This window comes from Stegastes partitus, unplaced genomic scaffold, assembly GCF_000690725.1.
Source record: "Stegastes partitus isolate 25-593 unplaced genomic scaffold, Stegastes_partitus-1.0.2 Scaffold1564, whole genome shotgun sequence".
Lineage (NCBI taxonomy): Eukaryota > Metazoa > Chordata > Actinopteri > Pomacentridae > Stegastes > Stegastes partitus.
The window spans coordinates 88,133-112,328 of NW_007579295.1; the positions used below are offsets into that span (position 1 = coordinate 88,133).

General features: G+C 42.7%; 1 protein-coding gene across 1 annotated transcript in view; it reads left to right on the forward strand.

Moving 5' to 3' along the window:
- col27a1a (collagen, type XXVII, alpha 1a) overlaps positions 1 to 24,196 on the forward strand; it is a 77,345-nt gene that overhangs the window by 754 nt on the left and 52,395 nt on the right. Inside the window, exons 2-5 of the mRNA XM_008300599.1 lie at positions 4,107 to 4,177; positions 9,727 to 11,231; positions 15,126 to 15,179; positions 21,774 to 21,827. Of these exons, the coding sequence (XP_008298821.1) occupies positions 4,107 to 4,177; positions 9,727 to 11,231; positions 15,126 to 15,179; positions 21,774 to 21,827 (1,684 nt within the window). The remainder of the gene's footprint in view (positions 1 to 4,106; positions 4,178 to 9,726; positions 11,232 to 15,125; positions 15,180 to 21,773; positions 21,828 to 24,196) is intronic.

The following is a 24,196-nucleotide window of genomic DNA, read 5'->3' on the forward strand; positions in this document are numbered from 1 at the left end:
TTTTTATTGTCCTACAAATTAGTGCGCTTTTTGCACAAGACAGACTGTGATGCTCAGAGAAATGTAGTTCATTTAAGAGTCTGAAAGTTTTTTTGGCAAATATATTCAAGTTGCTTGCAGGATCTTTGCTATGTAGTGTTTACTAAGCTGACTCATCTGTCAACACGAGCAAATCAGGCAATCATTCAGACCTATAAAATTTCACGAGAAGTTAGACTGTTTGGTAGGATGCTTTCCATGTTTTTCCATTTACGCATTCTCCAAAGCCACATTTACGCAGGGTAGTTAAGGTAGGTGTAAAGAAACGGTTTTAAAAACTAATCTAAATTTATTTAGGAAATCCTCTGCATCTGATATTACTTGCTCTGAGATTTAAAATGCAGATGTTTTATGTAAGTGTTTACAGCAAAGGTCTTCGCAGACAGTGAAAACATAACGGATTCTAGTAATATATGGAGCAAAATATTAGCTCCTGACTCTTGGCTGTAGTGTTGACGTTTTTTTTAGGGGAGTACATGCAGCAGCCTGATGTTGCTCAATTTACACTGAAAAGTCATTCATTCATTCATTTATGCATTTGTTCATTCATTTCTACACGCATGCGTCATTCTCACCCAAGGCTGATTTCTTTTTTTTTTTTTTTGGTTTTATTGCGCACTGAACATCTGGTTTAGCTAATGGATCATTGGCGAGATAGTGGGGATACAGTCATCTGGGGAGCAGGAAAGTCCGGAGACTGGACCCAAAGTCTTCTCATTTGTTAGTGCAACAAGTCTGTCAAACTGTGTCAGTTTGTAACAGCTACCTGGATGACGCGCAGGCGCTACGCGTCGTGCGTAAAGAAAAGCAAAACATGGCTTTAAGAGGTTTAATTTTAGCCACGACCGAGCAGTGATGCATTATTATGCGCGTGGATTGCGATAAAGACAACCTACCTGCGAGGTGTCATCTGCAGGGAGCGTCTTTTCACTACATGTCCACATGGTGTCGCCCTTTATGGCTGGCTCTTGATTTTTCACAGGTAAATTCTTAGGCGATGTCTTTCCATATTGTGCCATTTTTCACACTGGAAAACAGCTGTTGGAGTAAAATCTTAAAATGTGGTAACAAGCCAGATGGAAAAAAAATTGAGTGCATCATTTTTGTTTTCAGTTACCCCTAAATCCAGATATGTTTATGTTTCATCTGTTCTAAAAGTAGAGTAATAGCTGGAACAAGACTGGTCTAGGTCATTTTATAAACTAATTAGGGAGTAAACAGTGAGGGATTTCTTGATTGTAGAGAGGACAGATGATGAGCACACTGGTCTCTACACTCTCCTCCTCATCATCCTCTGTTAGTGTCAACTCATCCAGAGGAATTTTCCGCTGTGTGTGTGTGTGTGTGTGTTCACGGAGGCAGGATCACCTTTGGGAAATCCTCTCAGGGAATCAATGAGTAGTCCTAAGCTGTGACTGGAAACTACACTGGCCTTTCTGTGTTTTTTTTTTTTCTTCTCTCTTCAACCTTTGACTGGTTGTCGGCCTGCAGACAGGTTGCTGTTTGAGGGGGCGGTGATGGTTCTTTTGAGGGGTCGAGAGGTTAGAATCAGAGTTCAGGAGTGGGTGATAAAGACAATAATGGCATAAACATATGATCAAAGAGTGAGATTTGGAAAAAGAAATACAGCAGAGAAAGAGGAAATCATCTTGTTTGCATCTTTACTACTGTAGCTTGAATTATGTGGCACTAGATATCTCAGTCAATTAGAGTGACTGAATTTCTTTAGCCACATAGGGAAATTATGTAACAAACATTCAGATGCTCTGACTCACTCTCTCCATCACTTTATTGCTCAGTCACACTGCTGTGTTGATCGCTGTGGCATCTGTCCCTTCACTACTTTTTTTTTTTTTTTAATGACTTGGTTGTTTGATAGCAAAGATAATCACAGTTTAGATCAGCTGGAGTGGAGGGAGAGATGGTATCAGCAGCGCAGAGCAGCGTTCCTCCCTCTTTTGTCTGTGAAATGTGAGTTCAATTGCTCACAGCACTGTATCAACTGTCTGGTTTAATGGATGACTGAGGAGGAGGAGGAGGAGGAGGAGGAGGAGGGATTGTTCATCTTGCCTGTGTTTTGTCCAGTCAGCTTGGTGGAGAATTCCCTTGGGGAGTCATGTCATAGCTCACTGTTGCAGTCAGAAAAACCACACAAGACAGGGTCAGCGTACAGATGCCAGTCGTTCTGATTTAAACGTCTGCAGCGTACACACTTCCCACCCCTCCCTCAGGGCAGCCACCTCTCCACAGAGGAGAAATCCCAACCTGTCACGTACACTTCAAAAGCAGCCTAATGAAAATCTAAACAAGCTACCGAGAACTTTTAACGTGAAAAGCCAAAGAAAACAGCGGCGTTTCCCAGGAAACTTGGTCCAGTTTCCACAGATATAAACAGCCGGGGGGGAACAGAATGAGAGTCGTTTATGCCGCAGTTTAAAAAAAAAAAAAGAAATCTCAGCATTCATGACTCATTTTCGGAAAGCGGATCTCTCCTCAGCTGATAAGACACTGAATCAGACTGTAATCAGCTCGGAGTCTGGCAGATACAAACATCCTGCGTAACCACAGACAGCTGTGTGTGTGGATGGCTGTGATGAAGCTTTATTAGCAACTAGGAGCTGAAAGAGCAGGAGACATAGACACCATAAACATACATATAAGCACACCATTTTACACACACACCTTGATTATAATCATTCAGGCCCCTTAGGGGAAGGAGCCACACTTTTAACGCCGAAAATTACTTCTAACAGACACATCTTTGTCTGGGGTAGCGCAGGTAAATATGTTTATGCAACACTTACCGTCTTTCCCACATTTATATATTTCAAACCCCTGTTTGCCTGCTTCTCTGTGGCCCTTCCAGCCCACAGCTGCTATACACATTTCCTCCTCCGATATGTGTGTGTGCGACCATGTGTGTCTGGGTGACCTCCAGCGGTAAACAGTGGCTCCCCTGCCTGTCACCAGATCTCGGTCCCCCGCTGAGCTCTCAATCCACTTGCCAGCCAGTCTCCCTGAAGTTTTTTTTTTTTTTTACTGCACACCTGGATGCGGTGAAGGCGTTGAAAGAGACTGTTCTGTTTTTGTTTTCTGTGTGCGTGTGCATATGCATGTTGGTTTTGGGAGCAGAGTTAATGGATAAGTCCTACGATAGTGTTTTTGTCTCCAAAACCGCAACTTGAAGCCATGTGTGTGTGTGTGTGTGTGTGTCTGTGTGTGTGTGTGTGTGTGTGTTTTTGTGTGTGTGTGTGTGCGTGTGTGTGTGTGTGTTTCAGAGAATGAGAGGTGCTCTGAGTTGTAAGTGCTTTAGCAGAATCCAGCCCCCATTTGTTATTCACATCTTAGGTCAATTGCGAAACATGTGGTTTTTGTTTGAGTCTGTGTTTTTGGTGATGATGTTAATGTTGTTAGTTAATCTTAGACCATTGATATCTGCCATAGAATTCATAATGACAACAGTTTTGCCATTGTTAAAGGAGATGTTGAGACATTCCTCTCAGGGTCAAATGCAAGTAATTCTAATTTTGGTACCATTTTCTGACAAAGCTTTTTTTTTATTATTTTTATTAAGGGCCTAAAACATTTACTAGTGCTTTATGAATTTGTTACAAGCATTAATACAGACTTTCACATGGCCAAGTTGTGGAAAATCCCTTTGGCTTGTTGGACAGTTTCACCAGCAGGACCAGAACCTATTACTGTTTATAAAGTGCAGATTTGATGACTAAACCTTTGATTAATGACTACATTTATACCTCAAACACTGATGAGTTATTTCAAAAAAATGCATGAACTTTTATTAATGGAGTATATAACAAGATTCCTACCAAATGGAAAGGATCAACGCCATCCAGAAGGATTTTTAAGAACCTGGAAACTCATTTGTGTATTGTCATACAGGCTTGTAAATGATCTATAAAGCAGCGGTAATGATTTGATTTATTATTTTAATGATATATTAATAAAGCTCTTATTTACACTGTATAAATAGCTTTATGAGAAAATGATGGAACTGTTTCATGGGTTAAGAAGTTGTCTAACGTCCTTCTCCTCTCTTCCCCCAGGAGAGCCCTATTGCTCTGTACCGTTTTATATTGTACTTGTTACCTGGGACTTACGCAAGTACACTCTGAAGGTAAGACACAGCTTCTCCACTCGCTTCACTTTCTCACCTCTTTTGTCTGCACTGAAAATTTTAACCAGTGGAAAAAATTGTCAAAGTTATTGGAGCACCGGGGGAGATTTTGGAGTTATTCTTTGCCTGTTTTGGTCCCAGCCCAAGCACGTAAACACATTGCTATGAGAATTGGGCCAACCGTTTCCATGACAACAGGTGTTGAGTAAGCTAAGTTGAGTGAACACAGGGGAGTGACATAGATTCAAAGCTGACCGATACTCTCGAAACGCTCCTTTCTCACTTCAGAGATTTACAAGATTCAGTTGACAGGATGTAAAAGTCACTGTTTCAGATGATGTACAACCGCTGCAGAAGATTCTTCTTAGCAAAGCATCTATAAAAGTCTACAGCTGATGTTTTATGATAATACGTCGAGGGATGAGGGGAAAACAATATGACAATGTGAAAATGTCACTCGTAGTGATGAATGTCTTGTACAGAGAGTTATAACCCAAATCTGCAACCTTCACAGCTTTGCAGCAAGTTTCAACTTATTGCTTAGTTGGGTTGAGACTAATGAATATTTACATTGTCGGGGAGTCTGTTGACTGTTTTCTGGATGAGTCCATTAGTTGTTTAGTGCATAAAATGCCAGAAAATTGGTGAAAAATCTGTGTCTCCTCAAGCCAAGATGACAATTTAAGATTTCTTGTTTTTTCCACAACCTGAATATAGCTAGTGTACTGTCACTGAGGAGTAAAGAAACTAGAAAATATTTGAATTTAAGATACTGGAATCACAAAACTCAGTCAATTAAACACAGCTCTGTGACTTTGATTTGTGAACTCATTGTGTCATTGTTGCCTGCTGTGCATAGTCAAGCATTCAGCAGCTAAAAGACATTTCCCTCAGGAGTTGGCAGAGACCAAAACAGAGCTAAAAGAGAGTGAGGTTTCACTGATATTCCAAATTCTCCCTACATCGCCAAGGTGTAATTGAGAGTGTGCCCTGTAGTTTGGGTAATTATTTTAGCATCCACTGACAGCTTGTCAATGCTACAAGATGTGCCGGTTTTCATCTCAGTTTCACTACCTAAAGATGTTTTGTGGGTAGTTGAGCTACTTTTTGTACCATTTCACAGTTTCCCCAGATAAAAAAAGTTATAGATGCAGTCCAGTGAATCGGTCCTATCTCTTCTCTAGTTATTATGATTGAGACTGACACGTTATAGGGTTCAATAGGCACGATGAAGCAATGACTGAAGACTGATGGCTGACAAAACCAAGTGTCATTTCTCTTCATTATATCCTGGCTGAAATATTTTTGTCTAGATTCAACTGTCATGCTGTTACTAAGTCATTTCTGTGATGAGTTTCGGGAAATCTTACAGCTGTTCTCCTAAGGAATGATTTTATGACATTTACTACAGTATTGTCTGTTCTAGAACTCTTGATGGAGATCATTTTTTACAGTTGTAAACATATATTAGATTTCTTTAGATCTAGATTGGTCTAGTTGGGTGTTGTTGTCAGAAAATTTCACTTCAGACCCTTTAAAAGCGAGCATGTCAGGCCTGTTGTGATAGTGGGACTGGTTTTAGGGTTTGATTCGGCTACTAACAGTGGTGGACTCATAGTCAATCAAGAGTCTTTGTTTCGATAAACTCCACAGTTGGCTCTGGCAGGGTGAACAACAGGAGTTGGAATGCCAATCGCCTCTCTCTGTCTTTTTCTCGAATACCGCATAGTGTTTTTAGACATCAACAGGGACTTTTTCAGCCACAGTTTGGATGCTCCCAGCCTCCCAAACTGTATTTAGTGAGATTCTTTTGATCCTTTGTCTCGCCAACCGCGCTGTATCCCCTCGAGAGCCGAGATTGTTGTCTGTTGTTACAAAAAAAGTCCTGTTTAATTTCTGACAGCGTAGTTTGGCTGCTCGCACTCTGCCATCATCACCACCACACACAGTGAGTAGAAGCAAAAGGCAAGACTGATGCCAAGTGAAAAATCACCCGCTGATCCTCCTGTTAAGCGGCTGTGGAGGCCATATGATCACTCTCTGGATCCCAGACAGCTGACTCAGTTCTGATTAGATGATTGCCTAACACTCCCTTTGGGAGCATGAACCCAGTTAAAAAGTTGTATGTTGTATCTTATTGTATACCATTTTCCTACCCGCTCGTCACTCTTTATTCTGGCGGGGACATTTTTCCATGTCATAAACCCTCTACATCAGAAAAACTCTAACTTTTCAACAAAGCATATTGCGCCATGTGTTGTCCCCAATCTTAGTCGTAATTATGAGACAAAGCCTTGATTTTCTGTTATAAACATTAGCAAGCATGCAATTAGTTTTCACAAGTGCTGATTCCAAATCGGATGTTTTGGGAATACATGTAATGTGTTACTGTAAGAGTGATTAGGAAATATTATAAATGGCTCACTGTGGACAAGCACAGGCCAGCCAGAGAAAGACCATTTGAGTCTGAATCGGTGACTTCATCCTCTACAAGGGATATGATTACAGAGGGAAGAGCCTTGGACTTTCTCGCTGTCCTACTTGAGTGACTTGGCACCAAGTGAATCTATGAGCTCTATCCATGTGTTAAAGATGCATAGAGTGTGCTGTACATGTAAAACCGCATGGTTAATACAGCATATGCCGCAGTAATGGCACGAGTTAAGTGAAGACATTGGAGACAGGAGTCTATGTACAGAACAGACACGTGTAATGCACCCCCTGCCTCACTGCCAAGTCCTGCAGTCCTTTACTGCACAAGAGACCACACAGAGAGGAGAATTCACTATGTGGATGGGTATACACTATACCCAATGTAGGTCTTGTTTCTATTTTATAAAGCCCTAATGTTTTGAGGCAAAGGAAAGTCTTACAGCCTATAGAGAACATGGAAAGACCATAAAGAGCTGGTGGTATAGGAAAGGCAAACCTCCATTTGGATCACTTTTCACTGCAAAAATTGTTTGGTTTGGATATGTTTATGTACAGGATTGTATAAAATCTGATTGCAAAATTGTTAAAATGTGTTATATATTAGTAGTACTCAATAGTTTTTTTGCCTAACTGAAGGTTTGTTTGACATGATACATATACAGGCGCTTTCTGCAAAAGAGATCTGAGCTGCTTCCTCCCTCAGGTCAAATTCCTTGATAACTAACAGTGCAACTAGGAATAAAATGTCCTCGCTTAAATTTTTTTTTTCTTTTTTACACTTTCCGTGCAATTATATATTTACAAGCTGTGGGGCCCAACACTTAATGAATCCTGCATTATAGAAAGACAAACATTTCATTGACGTTCTAACTCTGCATGTCTTACCAGCACAGCAACCGTTAGGACATCCCATCTGTCCTTCCCCTCATCTTCCCCACTGTCTGTCATCTCATCAACATTGCTTTCCCACTTTTCTATCTTTCCACAAGCAGGGCTTCTATACACATGTCCCCATTAGACAAGGCCCGGCGACCACAGGTCAGAGTGAGCCCAGAGACAATAAAAGATGTGAGGGGCCTATAGGTCTGAGATCACAGGTCATCGGGAGAATGAGCGCTGGGACTACTGAGACTGAAGCGCTGAATAGAGAGTCAAAGTTGGCTGAAAAGGCTGGAAACTGTGTTCTGCCTCCAGGCAGGGAGATGTTGTGGTTACTATGTGGTTACTGTGGCCATGTTCTGAATGTCCGAACATTACTCTGCTGATGAGAGGGACAGAGAGGAGCAGCAGAAGAGGTTGTCTGATGATATCCTTTGGTTCATTAAGCCTCTGTAGCCACTAAACAAAGAACATTTCCAAAACATGTACTTTACCATACAATACAACAGCATGCAGATGTGCTAAATGATGTGTAAGTAATAGAATTTCACCACTAAATGTACGTTTGGAACCTCAGCTCTTCCCATTGTGTTTACATATATTCGTCAGCATTACACAGCATCCACTGGTCTGTCTGTGTGTTGGCCAGGTGGCTCCGAAGAAAGGATTAGAGTCTTTAGCCTGATTGTGCGTTCCTGGTACTGGCTGTTTTGGCCTTCAGTTCCCTCACAATTACCTCTATCAGGCATCATGTTTCCAAAACCACAGGGTGAATACCAACAACAAAGTCTTGTCCTGCTCCATGCTTTGAAAAGTGTGAACTAAAAAAACATACGCTATCCCTAGATTTGCTAGAATCATTTTGCAATTTTAAACTTTTTGTGATCATATTTTAATTATCTTCTGCTCTGTGTTAACAAACATTACCTTTGTAGTTTATAGGACTATAGGTTGAGAGAAGAGATTACATAAAGATAAGGCCACACATTTAGAAATGTGCTTAGCTTTAGCTGCAAGACTCTTAAATTATATCACAGTAGAATAGTTGCCACATTAGGCTGAGATGCTACTGTTTGTGTTGTAGCCTTACAAACTTCAATGCAGTTTTAAATTAGGAGATCACAGAGGCAGAATCAGATTTTGTTTGTGCTGCTCCTTTAAGAATTTGCCAAACCCTATGAAGCAGTAAACATGAAGCACTTGTTGTGGGCATACTTAAAGCTGTTTGCTGCATCACAAGAGTCATGCAGCCATATTGGGGAGAGCTGTGATTCTGCAAACCACCGGCATTTGAAACAGTAGCCGCCACAGCACCTCTGTGCAGCATCTACCCACTCAAAGAGCAGGAAGCTGCCAAACAAGGTCATTCCATACTCCCCCATCATCCTCCTAGTTTTATGTCTGTCTGGACATAAATTTGTTTTGGCCACAAGTTGCAGTAAACAGCCTACAGAAGCAATTTGGTGACCTCAAAAGCCAGTGAGTTTATTATTGTTAGTATTTCATTTTTTTCATTCTCATTCTTTTCCTCCATCTGTTCACCCTGCAGTGGTTCAGCTCCATCATTTTGTAAATTGCTGTTGCTGTTCAGTAACGGCTGGAAGGTCAGTCGTACATGATGTATGGACGTGATGATAACAGTACATGCAATGCTTTTATTCTGCTAAGAGTCATGTTTGGAAAATTGGCTGTTAATCCACTGTATTCAGGTTAAATATTTTGCAGAGCAACTGTATACATGAGGTCAGACTGTATGAAAAGAAACAACATTTTAAATCGTTTCATTTAATGCATTTTTATTTGTGGTTGTGTGAATGTTGCTTCTTTAGCAACATTCACACTATTTAACATCCACAGATGATTGTGATCAGTATATTATTGAACTCACATGTGAACAACCCATTTTGGGCACAGAAAGTTTCTAATTAGACTTGATGCTTAGTGTGAAGCTCATTCCTTTCCTGTGTCTGTACAACTTCCCTGTTCTACTCCTTGTGTGATGTTTATACTTTTTAATACTAAACCTTTCTTTGCAGACCAAAGAGGAACTGAAGTATGAACTAGACAAAACACAAATGATCGAGAATCAACTAAACAGATGTGTTAAGAAGGATAATGTAAAGTCTTTAACCTTAAAATTAAACAAAAAATGCATTTGTTTGGTATTAAAGTGAGTAATTCATAACAAACCTGCCATTGTTACATGCATATTTAACTCTACTCTGCCCTCTTTCCAGATGTGGACATCCTCCAAAAGTTGGGGCTTAAGGGAGAGAAGCCGTCACGCTCGGTGCCAGCAGGGGTCATTCCATTCAGATCGGGGATCATCCTCAACCAGCGGGCGCACATCGACGCTCCATTGCGATCGATCCTTCCAGCGGCCTTCTGGCCCAACCTGGCACTGGTCCTGAGTGTACGCTCACACCGTGTCAACAGCGCTTTCCTCTTCACCCTGCTCTCAGGCCGCAAGAAGCTCCTGCTTGGTCTGCAGCTTGTACCGGGCAGCCTGGTCCTCCACACAGGACCAAACACCTCAGTGGCACTGCCCTATGAGCCCCATGATGGCCAGTGGCACCAGCTGGCAGTGGGAATTAATGGACAGAGAGTGACTCTATATGCCTCCTGCGGAGAGCAGAGTGTTCATGCAGACTTTGGGTGGGACAGTGAGGAAGGATTGGCTCCAGAGCTCCAGGGCTCCTTCCTGCTGGGCCGGACAAGCCAGCAGCAAGCTTCAGCACACTTTGAAGGAGCCATCTGCCAGTTTGACCTGGTCCCTTCTGCACAGGCAGCTCACAACTACTGCAGGTACATTAAGAAACAGTGCAGGGAAGCTGATACATACAGGCCTAACCTTCCTCCTTTGCTGCCTATTCTACCACGAGAATCAAACATCACAGCTACTGCTGCTACCCCTAAACGTGGTGGCCCAGAAACCGCCAAAAAGCCCACAGGATTGAGCCTTGCCAGGAGTGCTGCCGCTGCTGCCTCGGCTGTCAGATATGTAGCCCCCACCCAAACAATAAAGCCCAACCATGTGACCATTCTCACACCCCTTCTGGGGACTGTAATGCCAGTCACAGCCCACCTTGGTTTGGTCTCTCCACCTCCCAAGACCAGGACCGAAAGTGTCACGGCACCACTCAGGACAGAAAAACCACCCACAAAACCACCAACCCTAAAACCCTCCACTCCTAAAGTTTCAAATCAGAAACCCTCTAAACCCACTCCCCCAAAGCCCACTCCTCAAAACAGTGCAAAAAAGGTGATTGCAGCAGCAGACAACAAGAAGAAACCTACTATTCCAGCCACTACCAGCACCAAACCCACCAAGACAAAGCCTGGCTCTACCTTATCAGATCAAGGTGTAGTCCCAAAGAAACCACAGCCTACCACAGCTAAGAAAACATCTCCCAAACCTTCCAAAGCCACTCCGTCCAAACCTAAAGTAAACTCTGTCAAAGTTGTTCCTTCTAAACCAACAATATCCAAAGTCAACCCCTCAAAATCAACAATCTCCAAAACTACAACTGCTAAAACCTCCAAGCCAATATCCAAACAGATTCCCAAGTCAACAAAGCAACCCAAAACTACCAGGGCTCCAGTCACCCCGCGACCTACCAAGCCTTCTTACAACGCAGTAACACCACCTGCTACTGATGGCTTCCAGAGCTGGGAGGTGCCACCAACACAGTTCTCCTTGCTGGCAGGACCTAAGGGACTGAAAGGAGATTCAGGCATGCCGGTAAGAACTTCTGTTTAGCTTGAGATGATGAGTGAGATTTTTTGTGTGCAGATACCACAAAAAAGCTAAAGGTTCTACAAAATCAAGATGAACAAGAAACTCACAGTCTGAATTTCAGGTGTTTGTGCCGGAAGTAGCTGGTGGTGAGTTTAGATTAGTAAAGAGGAAAAAATTAGTAAAGTATCCCACTGGGGTCATCCCAGTTTGTGCTGGTCTTTGTCAGACCAGGTTTGATTAATATATTCTGGAGCTAGAAATAGGAGACCACAGAGAAATATAGGTTAATATGGCACCATCTTCTTTCCCACACAGGTTAGAGGTCCTCCTTTTTTTATCTTCCTTCTATCCTCCTTCCTCTGTGCAGAGAACCCTGCAGGCTGGGTGTGACGTGTCAGGTCTGACGCCTTGCCGTCTCAGCACCAGATTCCTCTGTCAGAGAGTGCTAGTCGAGGTCACATGCCCCCCTTTCAAAGCAAGGTGAAGGGTCAGAGCAGTCAGTAAACATTTAGCTTCTCAAAGCAGCCGCGAAGGCAGGCTAGGCCTTCAGTAGGTCACTTGAAGCAGGAACGCTGAGGCAGCTACTTTCCCCTTTTTCAGTTCACACCCAGCATCAGAGGCATCTCAGTTGCATCTTGAAGGACCACAAATTCAGCTTCATATTATACTTCATTCATGGGTAAACTGCGACTACTTCTTAACAGAACATAAATGCATACTTACTCTTAAACTGTATGTGATCGGCCACAGATCAAAGAAAAGGATTTCTTTGAATGTCAAGTTGTTCTGAGTGGGTTTTAACTTCCTAAAGAGTCTGACATGATTGTTGTCACATAACTGTCACCTTCAAACGTAATCAGACCTCAGTGTCTCTTGGGCGTGTTCTTATTCGAGTCGTCTTAGTGTAAAGTGTGAGCAGAGCCTGTGGGTTTGATTCGTGTGCCCTTCTAGTAATCTGTAATTTGCTACTGCAGGCTGCAGACTGCAGAGAGCAGCGTGTCTGGGGCTGGCTAATTTACCTCTGCACTGATGTCCACGCCAGACTTTGCTGTCATTACAGTGAACCAAATTACTGCCATCTAGTAAGCACGACTTGTAATCTCGATGTGAAGTGCAATAATCTGCCACAGAAAATAGATTGTAGAAGGATCATTAAGGGAAGTTAGAAGGTAATTTACCAAAGAGCTGCACATTAACAAGTGCCGATACTCTGCTCAGGTTCATATTTGGCCAAATGTATGATAAATCATATTATTCTTAAAGGAGTGTTTTTAATACAAATCTGTGCCTAAATATTAAACCGAGCAAAACTCTGAAAGAAAAGAAGAGAATGTAGGCTGGGGTGGAGTTATAGCCCAGAAATACATTAAATCTGTGCACATACACTGCTCTTTTGTTTGTTCTGTCAGTTCCTTGATATAAATGCAGTTCAAGAAGAGGGCAGGATATGTTAGATCAAATAGATTATTGATTGTAAATGCTAGGGCTGCAACTGTTTCCTGTATCTGTTGAATATTTTCCAGTTAATCACTTAATGGTCAATGAGAAAAGAGAGTAAAACCTGTTCATTGGTGTTTCCCAAATCCAAAGATGACATCCCCAGGTGGCTTGTTTTGTCCACAACCTTGAATATGTACTTTACTGGGGAAGTAAGGAAACCACAATTTGAATTGAAACTTAAGAAGCGAAAATGGAATGATTTAGATTTTTGTTCTTCAAATATTATTCATTTGTAATGGAACGATTGATTATCAAAACAGTTAATTAATTTATTAGCTGCCAACTTAGTGATTAACCATCGTAGCTGTTTAAATGCACATGCATGCATACGTGTGTGGGTTTCTCTGTTTGTGTAGCTCAGTGGTACCCTGAGAGATCCCAAAAGAACCCAGTTATGCCTCCTTTTTAACATACCTTGCATTTTGAAAATACACGTGCCCTGTGCATACTCTGTCTCTCACTCTTCTTCCCACTGCACAGCATTTTACACATAAACTCTACCTCTTTTGCACACACATTTTGACAAATGTGAAAGTCAGAAGCCAGGCTGAAAACTTCTTGATTCATTATTTCAGGTTTTGCCTTGTCATCCCTCACCGTTCCGCCTGAAACATTTAGAGTCTTCAGCTGAAACTCAGTAGAAGTGCGATTTGGGCTTTCATTGTGCAGAAGCTGAACTCTGGCTGCCAGAACAAACATCCAGTGCAGGCGCAGATATGGCACAGTTCCTCTTCCGAAGCACCTTTGGCTCTTTCGCTGATGCTTTGAAAATGACTTCCTTTGAGATTTGTCCCACTGCACACCTGAATGTGATTTATGTATTCAGAATTTTTGCTGAAAGTGAGTGTTGGCGTTTTAATTTGATAATCTTTTAATTGAAGGAGCACGAGTGCGGAGATTAAATTTATTTTGAACCCAAACTGCCTTCTGTAAAATTCCATGCTTATTCAGGCTTCTGTCTTCAGTTAAATTGTACCGGCAAGCTGCCTGTACTTAAAAGCCGCCCGGCGGTTTTAAAGAGGTTTAATTTGTGAATTATGGCAATAAAAGATTAGAGAGGATTGTGCTAATTTGCACTGTTTGTACAGGTAGTTTTGAATTGTTTATAATGAAAGCAAAGCAAGTTCTATTTTTAGATCACGGCACAACTCTTTGCACAACAATACATAGTTCAGATTTCCTCACAGGCACAGCCAGCAAGTCTAAACACCATAACTGAAACCAGCCTTTGCCATCACATTTTGTTTGAAATGTGGTGATTGGAAGATGCTTTCTGATGTGGGGATGTGATGTGTCTGCTACCTCTCTGGGTAGAGAACTGTAACGAAACAGATTCTCTTTGGAAAAATGAGATACGTTAAAGGTGGACAGGTGTAAAGAGGAAGGGACAGTGGGAATAAACAAACAAACAAACAAGTGTAAGGAAGGAAGGCCGAAGCAGTGGGTGGAAGTGTGAAGATGGACAGGAGTGTGTGTCCATGTTGACAGGTCTTTAGGCCACCACGGAGCGCACCACCTGCAACAATAGGGGTGGTCTCAACCGTGGAGGTCATCCTGGAAGAGACAGTGGGGGGCCAATTATAATCTCCTGAGCTATATAAACCAGATCGCAAACTGTATTCAGGTAGTGGCTGTGTTTACAATAACCTTTAAACTCAGGTTTGTTTTGATGTTGAAATTGTTTTTGAAGCAGCCCCTTGTCTCTTAAAGTTCATAGCCTTGTGAAAATTGAGATGTGGAAACTACAGACATTGTATAACCCCAGCACATCAATAACGCCGCTTTATGGTCGATGCTGCTGCTTTTTTACTACTTTCTCATATCTGTGTTATCTCAGGCATCAAATTTAACAATGTAGTAAGGACACTGTAATGCACTTTACAGTGAGCAAAACATTTAAAAAATGTCAAATAGATGCTTTAACACAAACTTACATCAGAATCCGGAGTCCTGCAGGTCGGTTCTGTTAGCCAGAATAACCACACGCGCTCTGTTTTTCCTCACTTCTCCTTTTTCCTCTTTTTTGATTAAAAGAAAACGAATGAGCACAAGCCCGATAAAGGCACACAGGGGCATTGAGTGGTGCAGGAAATGACCTGTTATTTCTAGTGTTTCTACGGTTTCCTGCCGCACAGGCTCGGAACTTCATGATGGATAAGGCTGAACTCTCATCACCTTGAGATGGAATTACTTCAGAAGGAGAAGGTGTCGCTCTTTACGCTGCAGACAGAGTGCAGCCTGTGTGATGTGGCGGAGTTCACTGTGGAAACACACACGAGAGTCTTAATGACCTGACGGTTTTGACAGAGTACCGCAGACGAAGATTGCTTAGGTATTGAATAAGATCATTTGTTTGGTGTATCAGTATGCAACACTGACTGCATAATCTCTCTCCAGGGACTGCCAGGACCTCCAGGGAAGACAGGCATGCCCGGCAAGAGGGGTCCTCGGGTAAGTCTCCTCACCCACCCCTCAAACACCTCCAGCTACATCCAGCTCACTTCCATTTGTGTGCTCTAAAAATGACTGTCTGGTGTTTGATCCCAAGATTTTTCAATGCAAACATGTTAATAAGCATGTCTTTATTTAGGTTCATGGAGGGTACTTGTGTGTGCGTTGTGTTTGTTTGTGTTTTTTCTGCTGTGGCTGACGTACATGTTGACCGAAAGCCTAAACACAAACAGTCATAATAACCTCCTTGGCAGAGAAGTGACTCAGAAGGACAGACAGGCAGACAACGACAGAGGAGACTGTATCTGTGTGTTCCAGCCCAGCAAAGGCGAAGTCCTGGACTGTTTTCTGCAGTTACAATAATAACCTGCCAAAGCTAGTCTCCCACATCACTTTAAATCCCTCCCATCGACCAGCTGACACACACACACACACACACTCTCTCTCATATACTCACACACAAAGTTTTCCTATGCAGGCAGATTGACCATATTCAGCACGGGCCTGCGAGCGCTGACCTCCCACCCCTAAGCATAAACAGGAAAGCTCCTATAAAGACGGCCTTTCAAAAGGCTGCCTGTGCCACAGGATGCCTAATAAAAGCACTGTAAACAGACAGAGAACACATGGCTCCGCTGGACTTTCTTCTCCTGACTGAGCTTTTGCGGCAGGCTGCGCTAACACTTCATAGGAATCCCATTCTGGCCTAATGAAAGGCCTCTTTTTCCAAGGCAGTTAAATAGATATAGTCTCATTCAAGGGTCTTCTTTCAGGAATTCTCTGTTACTTCCTCTGTTTCTCTCTGTCCCTAATGTATGCATCCAGACGGACATATGTGTGTTCAGCCATGCTGGCAGTGTGGTCTTATTGTAGGGTCACTGCTTTGTCCAATCTGAAATATCTCTGTAACTTCTGGATGCATTGTGATGAGATTTGTTGTCGTCATCCACTCTGTTTCTACATTGTCCACTAGTGGCACTTTTAGGGTTAATATTTGTGGTTTTGAGTGAAATGTCTGGACAAGTTTTGGAGGGATTGCCATGAAACTTGGAGGAGGAGGAATTATGATAACTTCGGTCGTCTCCTCAATTTTCCTCCAGCATCATCCATCCACCCATCCATTATCTATACACCGCTTCATCCTCACTCGTGTCACAGGGGGGCTGGAGCTTATCCCAGCTGACTCAGGGCGAAGGCAGGGGACATCCTGGTCACCAGTCTATCGCAGGGCTGCACTTAGAGACAGACAACCAAGCACACTCACATTCACACCTACGGACAATTTAGAATCATCAATTAACCTCAACATGTTTCTGGACTGTGTGGGAAGAAGCTGGAGCCCACGCTGCACAGGGAGAACATGCAAATTCCACGCAGCAATAGCACCATTGCCTCACTGGGATGTGAACCTTCTTGCTGCAAGGCAACGGTGCTAACCACCGAGCCACCTTGCAGCCCTTCCAGTATCATAATAAGGTCAAAATCCTTATTTGCGCCTTAGTTTGTTTCCAGAAATCTACTAAATGAATTGGGGTCCCATTGGTGTTGAATATTTCAGCAGCTTTTATCTAAGACAGCAGACATGTAAACATTATAACTGCTAATCATTAGAGTGCTATTTTTGTGTGCATGTTAGCAAACTGGCACTACCATTTACCTTACAGCACAACTATGCCCAAGTGCAAACAAACACAACTCCGAGTGTGGCTCTAGACTTGTTTTTTTTTCTGTATTACAGACTTGGATAAGCCTTTGACTCCTTGTTTTACGATGTTAATTACAAGGAATACATTACAAACAAGCAATTCAGGCAGTCTAGACAATGGATTCATTTAAAGACATCAGAAATAATTGCCTAATGTTTTACCAACTGCATAGACGGTATATACGGATGTATGTGGCTCAATATTTATGTTTTTTAAAGCCGTGCTTAGTGTTTGTGTGACTCTTAAGCTAAAGTCTCTGTGATCCCCCACCACTATAGATGTATAAGGAGGTCTTTGTCTGGCTTTAATTAAAGCTATTTAAGTCCATTCAGCACCTCCCATCTCGTCTCTAGTAGCGGTTCCACAACATCAGTTCTACTTAGGTGTATTTCTTAGGATACAAATCAAGCTTACCAGGAATAAAACTTTGATTGAGCTTAAAAATTTAAGCAGTGAGCTGTGTGAACTCAGTCAAGCCAAGTATAATTCTAAGTGGAAATAATTTCCCCAAATATACTCAAAGAGTGCTGCAAAAGGCTCAAGGCTGTGAAGAACAATTTCTCTGTTCAGGACCAGCAAGCAATGAATCCGTGTATTGAGTGATATTGATCATTTCTTCACAAGTAAACACAAAAATCAGTCACAACAAAACGGTTAAAACTCTAAATTTGCACTGCAATCTGTAATCCTTTAGCTTTGGTTGGAGCCTGCACTGGTTTGCATATTTTAGCTCCAACTTGGCAAAGCTTTAATGTCTGTGTCAAACCTTATTTATCAGCGTTATGTATCGACCAATCACCTCAGACTGATTTACATCCTGGCGGCTCAGACATGGCCTTTGTCTGCCACAGCAAACCAGCTGTTGAACTGCCTGTGGCATTGTCAGTGGAAGTGGTCAGTTTGCAAAGCGCAAACAATGAAAACAAGCCTTTTCAATAAAAAAGCACTTGTAAAGGTCATCGGTTTTGATGCCGCTTTAACAGAGGTCACTTGCAAACACACCGGCAGTGTCTGACTCTGACCTCGCAGTCATTTTGTTTAACACGCACACTGGCACACATTGGCGCTCACACGGGAGTGAATACACGCCGCAGCGCTAATCCCACACTGTGTAGGGCAGACATATGCGGCTGTGTTTATGGCCTGCATATATAAAGAGTGAGACAGATTATGGAGCTTTCCTGTAAACAAAAGCATTTATCAAGTTTAATTGCCGCTGCCATGTGTATGTGCAAACACGGAGGTACACACATATTTACACACACGCACTCCACGCAAACACATGCCGCGCAAACTCCCTCCGTCTGGGCCAGATGAGCGTGTGGTTTCAATTTGGGAAAAAGAAGTGCACTTGTTGATCGGTGAAATAATTAACTCCAAATCTGAATTTATGCTGCAGGCTGCTGCGGCTGCAGGCTCGCAGGTGGCGAAGCGTGATTTGATCATTTTCTTCGAAGTGAAAGACGAGTTTCCGCTCACAGCTGAAGAGAGAGCAGCGCCACCGTTGCTTTTTTTTTTTTAGTTTTTTTTTCTTTGCATGACCCTCTGTAGCCTTGGATTACTGGAAGTCTGTATGATGACACACAGAGCACCATTGAGCCCGAGCAGCACCACCCATGAACCTTGACCTCTGATCCCACACATGTGAGTGTGAGATGCCGTCACTATGGCAACGGATGTCAGTACAGAAGCTTTTTCTAGATGTCCATGAATAGTCTGGCCAAGCTTTTTCTAGTCTGTTTGCGGGTGCATAATGACGACGTGGTAGACGGGTGCGAGAGGAAAACGTGGATTCATCGTGAGTGCGCAGGCCGAGATCTAACCGAGGACCGTGTTCGTCTGGAGCCTGCTGGGTCAAAAGGGTCTTTGTCTGAGCGAAAAAAATCTCTGTCACCCATCTTTCCTCGTGCTTCCCCTCAAACCGTTCCTCTGTCACTTAAACAAACTCCCCCCACCTTGCTTCACCTGCACGTACTCACATCCCAGATGGCCGTATAGAAACCTGGAAAACTATGACTATAAAGGACTTTGAAATAAGTAAATGTTCTGAACCCCACTGGGAGCAGGTTGTTGGGCTGTTTTGGTAACTCCAGGGGGGCAGGTCGGCTTCTTAAGGGTCTTTAGATCCCTGGAATAAATTGCGTGGGAGGGTCTCCACTTTGGAATATTACTGTAATAAACTTCGGAACTGTAAAAAAAATCACAGACCATGTTTTAATTCACTATTTCTGCAATTCCCTTTGGGCGTTTTAATGCATTTTTTAATACCAGACTTTAACAGTTCTGGCATAAAGTTTGCTCTAGGTTTCCATCGTAATTTTCAAACTTGTCGTTGCCGTTATGAGTTATGACTGTTATTGTTGTAAATGCCTAAATAATACTTTGGATTACTTACCACTTCCTTTTTCACATACTCTGGGCAAAGAATGATGTATTTAGCACTAAAAACGTTGGCGTTTGAAGCAACTCACTCACCCCGTCTGCTGCTGTTATTATGAAGTTTTACTGTAATTTATGTGACTGCAAATTCCACACTTTTCATTCAGCAGTGGAAAGACACGCTGTTGAGATTTTAACAAACAGTGAAATATTTTCCTTATTCCTTAGAGGCAAACTTTAAGTCCTGTGCGTGCATGTGTGTGTGTGTACAGCTTGGGGTCTTTAATTATAAAGACGTCCAGCGGTTTCACATGCTCTCTTGATCTAATGTTAGTTAATCAGACATTGCCCCATCGGCTCTCATTTGGCATGGCATCATACAGACTGTCTTTTATCTTTAATACGGTGACTGTATATACATTTAAATTGTCTTTTACGAGCTGGTGTTGAAACTCAGACTATGTTTACAGCGTAGCCCATTAAAAGGGCTTGTCTAAAAATTTTCTGTGTGGGAATGTAACCTTGAGACTGATGTCACACATCCAGATTTAGGATCCACAATGGCGCATACAGTATATCTTGGCTTTAAGTTGCACATGTGGGAATTTTGTAGATTTAAACACAGATATTTATACACGGCAGAGCACGTTGCCATGCGATGAAACATTAGGAGCTATTATTTGTTTCGATTTTCTGATTTTTGTCTCGACCAAATTGGTATGAAATGCACAGAGCTAGCGGCATTGTGACCACAGGAACCGCAGTAACGCCCTGCATCGCTGTACAGAGGTTGGTGGTTTTTTATTTGATAGCCCTCAGCTTGTGGGCGCCCCACCCTGGTCTTCTCTAATTAGACACCTGTTGCGAGAGAAAGGGACACGACACGGAGGCTAGAGCACAGTACCAAATGTCGGTGCCAGCCTGTGCCTACCAGCGTGTACTGCCCAACCTGCGGTAAACCACTGGGTTAATTTTGAAGCATGTAATTCAAACATGTCTAGTTTGTTTAAGTTTATTTAGGGCACAACAGTGTCCCTTAGCCCTGAGTGGACAGCTCTCGAGGAACACCAGCTGCATGCAAGCTGAAAAGGGGGAGTGTGGGAGGAAAGGACGCAAGCTCTGTAAAATATTAGAATTCTTGGAATGAATATATCTTGATTGCAAACCACAAAACACAACAAATCTTTTTTTATATATTTCAACAGATCTGTTTTCTTGCTGTCAGACTGTTTGGAAATCCTGACTATTCCATGACTCAAACAAAAGATAACAGCACCTCAGCTTAGTAATGTCCTGTTCATTCACGAGAAGCTCTGTCTCCTGTGAATCAGACATGACGGTCATCAAAGCAGTCCTTGACAGGAAAAGCAGTTGCAGAAAAAAGGATTGATGTTGTCATGTCTGCACTCAACCAGTACGTCTGTTTTTGAACTTTGCTCAAAGCACTTTTTTGTGGAGCTGTATAACCCAACCCAAATCCCAGAGTGCTTTTTTTTTTTTTTCCCTCCCCCCTCCGTGGGATAATAGAGAGTTGTCTGTCGGGACGTCGGTAGATGTTGGCTTTTGATGCTGCAGACCAGATCGCTAACATAATGGCTTCCTGATTTGTTTTGACTCACCTCAATGAAAATCACTGACCTAGCTCTTAAAGCGGTCGTGGCTCTTTTTTCCGCCCTCCCTGACTCGATCAGCCCCCTTGACCCAGGACGGGTGGTAGGTGAGGGGCCCGGGGGTGCCGCACCACGTGGAGGGCAGGAGTGAGGTCAGCGATCCACGGGGGAAAAGTCACTCAGAGGAAGAGAAGGCGGACAGTCAGACAGATGAATGAACGGCGGAGACGAAGCGACCCTACTTTGCTTCTGTCTGTAGACTGCTGCTCAAACCAAATACTCGCTCCCTGTCTTCCAGAGTTGTTCTGCTAAACCTTCCCATGGGGCCTGCTGGACAGAGTGGGACGGTTCACGTTACCAATATGCTGCCACTGTCGATCCCACTTTGTTTGTGTTCATTTCCTCAGCAACTGCCAATGCGGATAGAAAGGCACACCAGCAGAGGAATTCAAAATGTTATGATATGGGACGATCTGCGTTACTCATTAAGATGCCTGGCAGATGTGTGTTTGTTTGTGTCTGTGTGTGTGTGTGTGTGTGTGTGTGTGTGTGTGTGTGTGTGTCAGTGGGTGGAGTGGTGGTAGTGGTGTGTGGGGCAACAGGGGGCAGGAAAACCACATCCATATGGTGAAGCAGCTCCAGAGAGCCCCATTTTCCATAAGTTTCTACCCCCAACACCAACCCCAAATACCTCACCACCACACACACATGCACACACAACACACAGCTGATGTATAGGAAAATAGGTTAAAAAAGCACGAAGGCTGAGGTTCTCCAGACAGTCTTTGCCCCACCTCTGCTCTGGTCGCAGCCCGCATCAGCTTCATCCCAATATGAAGATTGATTGAGAGGCCGATCACCTTTTTGCTTATGCTTCTCTCTTTCTGGCTTTTCCACAGGGCGCCCCCGGTCCCCATGGAAACCCTGGCCGACCTGGTCCACCCGGGCTCAAGGTACGCGCTCTTAGTCTAGGTCGTGATCACAAGCGAGCCTTTCTTTTAATGCCAAGAGCCCAGGAGCCATGTTGATTTTTCCACATGAAACAGTTGCAGGATTATGTGCTTGCCTCATTCTGCTAATTTAATTAAGCAGTTTGGGATCTTCTCTTCCCTCTAATGTGAATGATAATCCTATGAGGACATGTTAGTTTTCAGTTTTTCTATATCAGCTGGAATCCATAAAGAGCAACAAGGGTAATGGATTTTTATGGCCGAGGAGTCAGGGCCATCTAAGTTCACAGCAGGGCTGCTATACCTGAAACACCACAAACACCACAGAGCGTAGTGCTGAGGAGATACATCACTTTAACATGTGTGCTACAGACATCAGTCTTAGGATTACCATCTATACAAGGCTCTTCAAGGTTTCCTAGAGATGTCGACACTCTGTGTTGACAAAACATTCTCCAGTATATGTGTATGTTTATATAAAATCATGCACTTATACTCCTGCGTGCAATGAATGTGAGTCTGAGGCTTCCGCTGCAGCACAAGCAGACAAACCGGTTGACACCAGGGGGGTCGAGTGATTTATCAGAGCTCCAGGGAAAGACATTAGGAGTCGGAAAAGTGAGAACTCCAAATAAATCTGTCCAATTTTAACGTGTGAACAGGAGATGACCCTGCCCAAGACAAATTCTCTGCGTCCCCCACGTGATTGTCTGGACTGATGTATGCCTTAGCAAACACCCTTGACCTCTGACACCGTGTGCTTTGAGTGTAGAGCGAAGGGCAATACCTGTGTTTAAAGAGCATTATAAAAATGCCTTACATAAATGACAAGTAAGGTCACACTGCCTACCCCCATCGCCAACGCTCTGACCTCCACAAGTCCCACAGGGGCTGTGCTAGTCGTTGTCTCTGCATGGGATCTTTATATTATTACGTCTCTTTTACATTCTGCACTTTTGCCAAACCTTCTTCCCATTTTCATGCCTCTGTTTTCTGCTTTTAGCATTTTTGTACTCGGGAAAAACACTTATCCACTTTCTCATTCAGAGTTAAATGACAGTAGCAATACCTTTCTAATGTCCATGCAATAAATATTCAGCACTGCCAGCAGCTGGTTAACTTTGCTAAGTATAATAACTGGAAACATGGGTGGATTTTGTTACCTTTGGACCGCACCAGCTGGCAATAGATCAGCTCCTCTTCTCCAGTTTTAGTGTCTGCTCGCTGTAGCATCATATTCAACTCATGAGAGTGGTATTGATTTTTGATGTTGGAAAAAAGGACAACATTTTTGAGAAATAGTTAAAGGATCATGATGGGATGTTGTTGCCAGTAAGACAAAATTCTTCAGTGTATTCTGAATGTGAGGCAGATTAATTAGTGTTTTTAACCTTACTTATTCTTTTCTTGTCAACTATTCTAAATAATCAGCAACAGCATTTATATCAAACGTCTAATTTTGTCAATAAATGCCAAGGCATTGTCATGACAACAAAGAATATCTGCAGCTTCTACCAATTTTGGGCACATACAATAAAATGATTTTGATAAAATATCAAAATTTAAAGCTTAGAGTTGGTTAAATTTTCCAACAAAATAGCATGACAGGTTTTATAATAATTGCTGCTAAGTTGAAAATCCAGCAATTCTTCATTTTTACATTATTTGGCTCTGGTAAATTGTATTTTTGTTTTTATTTTTTAAAGGCTAAGGTGCCTTTTGGGGTTTAGACGCTGAAAGGACTAGTTCAACATTTTAGGTAAAATGCTTCCCGAGTCACTTGCTGAGAGTTTAATGAGAAGGGCTTTAATGTCTAAATATCTGCTGGTTAACACAGCTCAGTGAAAAGACTGGCGACAAATGTAAACAGTCTGGTTCTGTCCAAAGTTAACAAAGTCTTTCTACAAGCAGCTGTGAAGCTCACTAGATAACATGTTACATCAGGTATAAACAAACACTAAGGAGCACAAAGGAGCCATCATCAGTAGATTCTAAATCCCGCCTTAGTGAATGAACACTCCGGTAAACTGTAGGCAGACTGGTGCAGAGCGGCTTCTTCTACCTGGCACGTGTGTTGAAAGAAAAATTATGAGGCGTTTGATGTCTCTGGGTGCACCGCAATCTTTGCTCTTTCATCATTAATAAATGAAACAAAGTTGTAAAAGGCAGGGGTCCGAAGAGGGGAGGGAGAGAGTCAGCACTCAGGGTAATTTCCGATCCATAGCTTTGATGTGCTGAAGCCCCCTTATTGTTACCTGCTGACAATGAAGCTGTGTGTGTGTTTGTGTGTGTGCATGTGTGTGTGTGCGACTAAAGGACCTCATCTGTTTAAGTGAATTTATTTAACATGACCACTGATTTCTGGTTTCTTC